The following is a 6,338-nucleotide window of genomic DNA, read 5'->3' on the forward strand; positions in this document are numbered from 1 at the left end:
AAATTTTAATTAAAATAATTAAATAGTACAAATTTTAAAAATTAATTTATCATATCTTATCCTTTCCTTCAATATTGTTTTACATATTGATTTGTGACATATATCACGCAATCAAACGGCCCTTAATGCACCAAAGTGTTTATCAGAAAAAATATGTATATTAATTATATATGATTTTTCCCATTTCTTGCTTATGAAAGGCAAATCGTTAAAATTAGTTTTAAAAAAACATAAATAAATGATGTATTATTGATGGACACACGACAATATATTCATAACCTGAAGTATGTGGTAAAATTTAAACCACGATCTATTCTTATAATTTTTTATCCTAACAAATTTACCTTTCATGAGATGAACAAAGAAATAACAAAATATTATTATTAATATTCATATTCATTCCCTCGTGACAGCAATAATTTATGGAATAAAATAAAACTCATAAGAGGTGTAAATGGAATCTCTTCAAAAATTGATAAAATAATAAAAAGCATGGACAAGACCAACTACTACACCAACTAACTACTAACTCTATTGACTAAATCATATAAATCAATATCCACAATATAAATATTTATATATATAGGATTGGTTAAAGACAAACCAACCCAACTTTAAATGAATAATTTTTAATAGACTTTTGATTTTTTAGAGTCGGATAAAAATCTTGTTATAATATGAGTTTAAAGTTTTTTTTTTTTTTACAAGAAAGTTATTATTTGAATTCAACTTTATACATATTTTTAGACTACATGGCCTTATACATATTATCTTTTTTAAAATTGTTTTATATAAAATAAAAATTTCATAATATTTATTATAAATATAATATAAATTATATTATTTTAATATAATATTTTTTAAATATTATATTATTTTTATAATTATATATTTTTAAATATAATACATGTCTAAATTTATAAAATAATATTTCAATATTTTAAAAAATTAATAAAATATAAAAAAATTGTGAATTAAAATATAAATAATTAAATATTAATTTAATATATAGAGAAATGCAAATCAATGCCCTCAGAGCAGTGGTTAAGACTTTAAAATAATAAATTTATTTCGATAATTTGCGTATTTAATATCTTGGAAATTAAAATATTAAAATTTTTATAAAATATTTTCTTTTCTAGAAATACTTAACCATTGCCCTGAAAGTATTGGTTAGCAAAACCCTAATATATAATATTTAAAAAAAAATTGAATAGAATCGACATAAAATTTATTAAAGTGAGAAAAATTAATGTGTTATAATTATGAAGTGAGATAATATAATTATGTAGGTTAGAAACTCGTGCGAAAGCCTAGATTTTTAAAATTTATAGTTATGTAAACTTAACTGATTACTTGTGACCAATATGACTAGTCCTAATAAATAGCAAATTTTTTAGAGCAAAACTAAAAAATCTGAAAAAATTTAATTTTAATTTTTAAATTCAATTCCTGAAAAAACTTTCAATAATAAATTTGTTATTTTTCATAACAAATAAATTTGTTCTATCCAACGAATTTCATGCACATTTTATAGAATTATAATACAAATAAATAAAGAATATACATAGTTCTAGAAACCTTTTCACTTTTTATCAAACATTTAAAATATTTCTAGAACTAGAATTGACCTATTCTTTCAAAAAAATAAAACTCGTGCTTAGCACAATACATTCAACATTGGTTGTATCAACTTTGGCGTGAGCACGTCACAGCCATAATTGACTTTCAATTTTTTTATTTTCAATTTTTTTCCATCTTAAACTCAAAAAAGTTAAATAAATATTAAACACATTAATTTAGGACCAAAAAAAAACTTCAATTTTTTCTATAGAGTTAGCATCTCTCTCACCTACCACGTTCTCAATCTCATTCGTTGCTTTTATTCTTCGCTTTCTCTCTCTTACATTGGCGTGTGCCTCTTGCAATCTCCGAAAGGTATCTATCTCAATTTTGTTGCTGTTAAAATTTCGTTATTTCTTATAGCTTATTCATTCTCTGTTTCTAGATCGGTAGTTTCAATTTTTTCATTTCGGTGATTTTTTACGTCCTTTTTTTTTGTTTTGATAATTTGGTTTTTGTTTTGGGATTTGAGATACTGTTGTTGTTGAAAAGTTTGATTTTTTTCATCTGTTTTGAACTTGGTGGGTAAATTGGTGAAATGGGTTTTGGCATGCATATGAATTGTTTGAAAATTGGTTGAATGTAGAAAATTGGTTGGTTTTTGTATTTGAGTTGACTTTTGGGGATGAGTAAGATTAGATATGTTAGAAGCTCTTATGGTGTGGATTAATGCAATTTGGGAAGTGATAATGTTTAGCTTGCTTAAATCTGTCTGTAGTGACTAATTGGTATTGAATTGTAGCTTTTGTTGATTTGATTCATTGACAATTGACAACTCCTTTCATCCCAAGGGATGGGGAAAGAGGGATATTATTCATGGTTGAATTGTAGTCTGAACTGGAAAAATTAAACCCGTTTTACTTTGCGAAAATGTTTTATATTTTCACCACAGTTGTTCGTTTTAAGACTCTCACATCTTAATAACAAGTTAAAATGTTGTTTTCATGAGGTTAATGGGGGATTAGAGATTTTCATTTTAATGTTGCAATATTGTATCAGAATGGTTTAGTATTAGCCATTGGGTAATGTAAATTTGTATCCTGATGTGAACTTCACAAGTTTGTGTGTGTGTGTGCGCGCGCCAGCGTGTCAATTCCATGATGAGTTTCTTTCTTATTTATGATTCCCTATTTTGCAGGTCTGTTAGATTTGAAGCAGAGGAATGGACTTCTTTACTCGAGATATAAATGAGGACTCTATCCTTAGGTGTCCATTCTTGAGGAACATTAATGAACCAACTAATTTCTCATTTGTTTCTCCTATGGCTTTTCCAATGCCTGTAAGTTCTCCTTTTGGCTGATATAGTTCTCATTTCATCCTTTTTCTTTATCCTATATATATGGATTTTTCTGCCACCGAGCAGTTGTTTGAGAATGATGCTTGTCGTATCTTGCTTTAACTTCTCAAATCTATGTTCTGATGGCCAATAGGGCCGTGTTTTTATATAATTATATCTCCATGTGCTATCTAACTTGCTATGACATCATGCTATCTTGCTACGACATTGTTATGCTGCATGATGTCAGCATTTTAAACTTGTTCTGTTATTAATCTCAAATAGAAACTGCTATACTTACGAAATATCTCTTACACAGGTGCGTGCGGCGAAAGGTCCAATTTTTGAAGATGGTCCCAATTTTGATTTGGCATTTAGGCTTTTCCATGGGAGTGATGGTGTAGTTCCCTTATCCGAGAGATCTTTTCAGCGTTTGGACAAAATGAAGCCCGAACTTCCAAAATCCCAATTCAATCCTCTGGCTGCAAAGGCAGCAACTATTAGTCTGTCATCATTTGGATTTGGCGGACCTTTCGGTTTTGACTCATTTAATGAGAAGTGGAAGAAACAGAATAAAAAATCCGAGTCCTCAAAAAAGGAACCTTCTTCAAAGGTATGCAATACATTCAATCTGCCTTTTTTGTCACTGCCAATTCATTTTCAATAAAAGAATTCTCTAGTGAAGATTTTAAATTAATAAATACCATGTTTAAGCCTAGTAACTTGATTTTAATATGGGTGTATTTAACTGATATTCAGGATGGTTCGAAGCATGAGGCAGGTAATGACTGGCTACAAAATGGGAACTGTCCAATTGCAAAGTCCTATCAGGCTGTCAGCAAAGTCCTTCCACTTGTAGCAAAGGTTATTCAGCCTCCTGCTGGTATGCATTACAAGTGCCCACAGGTAATAATTGCGGCTCGGGCGGCTATATCACGCACCGCATTTGCAAAGAATCTCCGCCCTCAGGGCTTGCCAACAAAAGTTCTTGTGATCGGGATGATGGGAATGGCAGCTAATGTCCCCTTAGGTGTATGGAGAGAACATACCAAGAAATTTTCGCCGTCATGGTTTGCAGCTGTCCATGCAGCTGTTCCATTCATAGCAATGCTTAGGAAGTCTGTCTTGATGCCTAAATCAGCCATGGCATTTACTATTGCAGCATCGATATTGGGCCAGGTAATCGGGTCAAGAGCCGAGAGGTACCGTCTGAAGGAAGTTGCTGCCAAAAAGTTGTCTGCAGTTGAAGCTTCTGATGTTGGTTCGGCTAAGTTACCTGTGGTTAATTCTAAAGACAGGCACTGTGGCGATGAGACTATGAAGTGGAACACAACTTCTCTTCAGCTGGCAGGAACTTCATCAACTGATGTATTTTGTTGATGACTCATTTGTGATCTGTGTTCTGCTGTATAATTGTCTATGTACTCTTGAGTGTGTAATTTGCTACTCCTTTTTCACACTGAGTGCCTCAGTTGGCAAATTGTTTTCTTATTTAGATTGTTTTCTCTTTATTTTTTCTTTTATGCTCAAGAAATAATGCTAAGACATTTCAATAAGTAAATAAAAGGCCAACACAAAACTATGGTATTGGCTTTATTTGAGTAATTCATTACTTTATATTCAAGGCTTATACTATTCTGCACTAGCAAGAGAGAATGTGAATGTGAACATTTTAAAATGATGTATTTTGTGTAGTTATTATGATTTAAATAAGGTTTGTCCTTCATTTTCAGTATGGTGTTAATTTACAGTCAAATTAATTTATCTACTTGATCACTTCCCATTAACTATTTATTAATCAACTTACCATTAACTATTTATTAATCAGCAATGGTAGTTAACTAATTATTTGTTAAGCATATATAAATTCGGGATTGTCATAAATGGATATGTAGTAGTTTATTAAATTTATCTTTATAAATGGATTTGTTGATAAGTTTGTGTATAAGAATAATTTGGATTTGAAAGTAATAAATTTATTACAATATCTGAAATTAAATGTTTAGATTTGATTTGGATCTTCTCCTATATTTTTTCTTCAATTTTTTTCTTCACTAATTTCTCTTTATTTCTCATTTCATCTCTCTCCTTTAATTTATGATTTTTTTTTTATTCTCTTTTTCATTTCACACTTAGAAGAGCAAGGAGAGAAGGAGATAATTCAATGAGGATTAGATCACATTAGTCCTTTTATAATTGGCTCAAAAGATTTAGTAAAAAAGAAGTTGGCTCAAAACACCATTATGATTTAAGATTTTTCAATTGAGATGTGATATATGGTATGGAAGTGCAACAACCAAAGTGGTAGCCTTTTTTTTGGAAAATTTCTTTGCCAACCTCCCAACCTTCTAGTTAACCTCTGGTGAAAAACCCAAATTACCCCTGACTTCGGAAATGAACTTCCGAACTGCATAAAAAAGGTGTTTTCAGAAGTTCATCTCCGAAAGCGCCTTTTTTTTAAAAAAAATTGTCTCATTTCGGAAGTTCATTTCCGAAAACAGCATTTCGGAAATGAACTTCCGAAACAATGCGCGTTCTGCAGATTAAGCAGAACACTCCCCCTCCCCCATTCATTTACCCTAATCCAACATCAAACAACACCAAAGGCGAAATTTTGTTAAAAGACTTCCAAGGCAACATCAAAGGCTCCAACAAGCTTCCTATACTACATTAAAAAGCACTCCAACCTCTTCAATCGGTAAGCATTATGAGTTTTAGATCTATGCTTAAAATTGATATTAGGGTGTTTACAAATAGGAAAATATGTATTAGGTTAGGTTGGTACTGGTATTTAGGATGTTTAGAATGTGTAGACATAGGTTTAAAGTTTGATTTTGGGGTCTGCCATTGTAGGTTGCAGAAAAGCTCTGCGCAGGGGTGTTTCGGAAGTTCATTTCCGAAAACACCTCCATCCCAGTTTCGGAAATGAACTTCCGAACTGTATCAGAAGTGCATTTTTTTTGTTTTTTCATTTGTCTCGCATATTAATCGATTTCGATTGTTTACAGGAACATGTCAGGCAACCAACCAGCACGCATCAGACAGGGCAAGGAGTCCCAGACTGCGTCGGCTAGACGCGAGCGGGCGGCGGCGCAGCTGGCGTCGACACGCGGGCGGGGCCGGGGACGCCGTGTGCACGTTCCACAGGACTTGGTGGAGAGTTCATCTGCTTCAGGCTCTAGGAGTAGGCTGGCTCGGGTATCTTCTTCCCGCCAGCGAGAGGAGGAGGATGAGGATGAGGAGGAGGAGGAGGTCATACCGGATGTTGACCCTCCAGTCGGGGAGGAGGAGGAGCAGGAGGAGCAGGAGGTGGATAGCTATCCGGGAGGGCCTTTTGACACTTCCCTGCTGATTCACTACCAGGATCACGTCGCTCGGCGGATCTGGGAGGGAGAGGTATTTTTTTTAACTTAGCCGTTTATTTGTCACCATTTTTTAT

General features: G+C 32.7%; 1 protein-coding gene across 2 annotated transcripts; it reads left to right on the top strand.

The window, feature by feature from the left end:
- Positions 1–1,786: 1,786 nt before the first annotated feature.
- LOC131613527 (uncharacterized) lies at positions 1,787–4,504 on the top strand. Of its 2 annotated transcripts, none has more exons than XM_058885190.1 (4): positions 1,787–1,938; positions 2,762–2,902; positions 3,219–3,512; positions 3,659–4,504. In XM_058885190.1, the coding sequence occupies exons 2-4, from the start codon at positions 2,786–2,788 to the stop codon at positions 4,277–4,279; spliced, it is 1,032 nt and encodes a 343-aa protein (XP_058741173.1). In that variant the 5' UTR covers positions 1,787–1,938; positions 2,762–2,785; the 3' UTR covers positions 4,280–4,504. The 2 variants fall into 2 exon arrangements, with proteins under 2 accessions (XP_058741173.1, XP_058741180.1); XM_058885197.1 differs by lacking the exon at positions 1,787–1,938 and adding an exon at positions 1,956–2,035.
- The last annotated feature ends 1,834 nt before the right edge of the window (positions 4,505–6,338 follow it).

This window comes from Vicia villosa, linkage group LG1 (genome assembly GCF_029867415.1).
Source record: "Vicia villosa cultivar HV-30 ecotype Madison, WI linkage group LG1, Vvil1.0, whole genome shotgun sequence".
Taxonomy (NCBI): domain Eukaryota; kingdom Viridiplantae; phylum Streptophyta; class Magnoliopsida; order Fabales; family Fabaceae; genus Vicia; species Vicia villosa.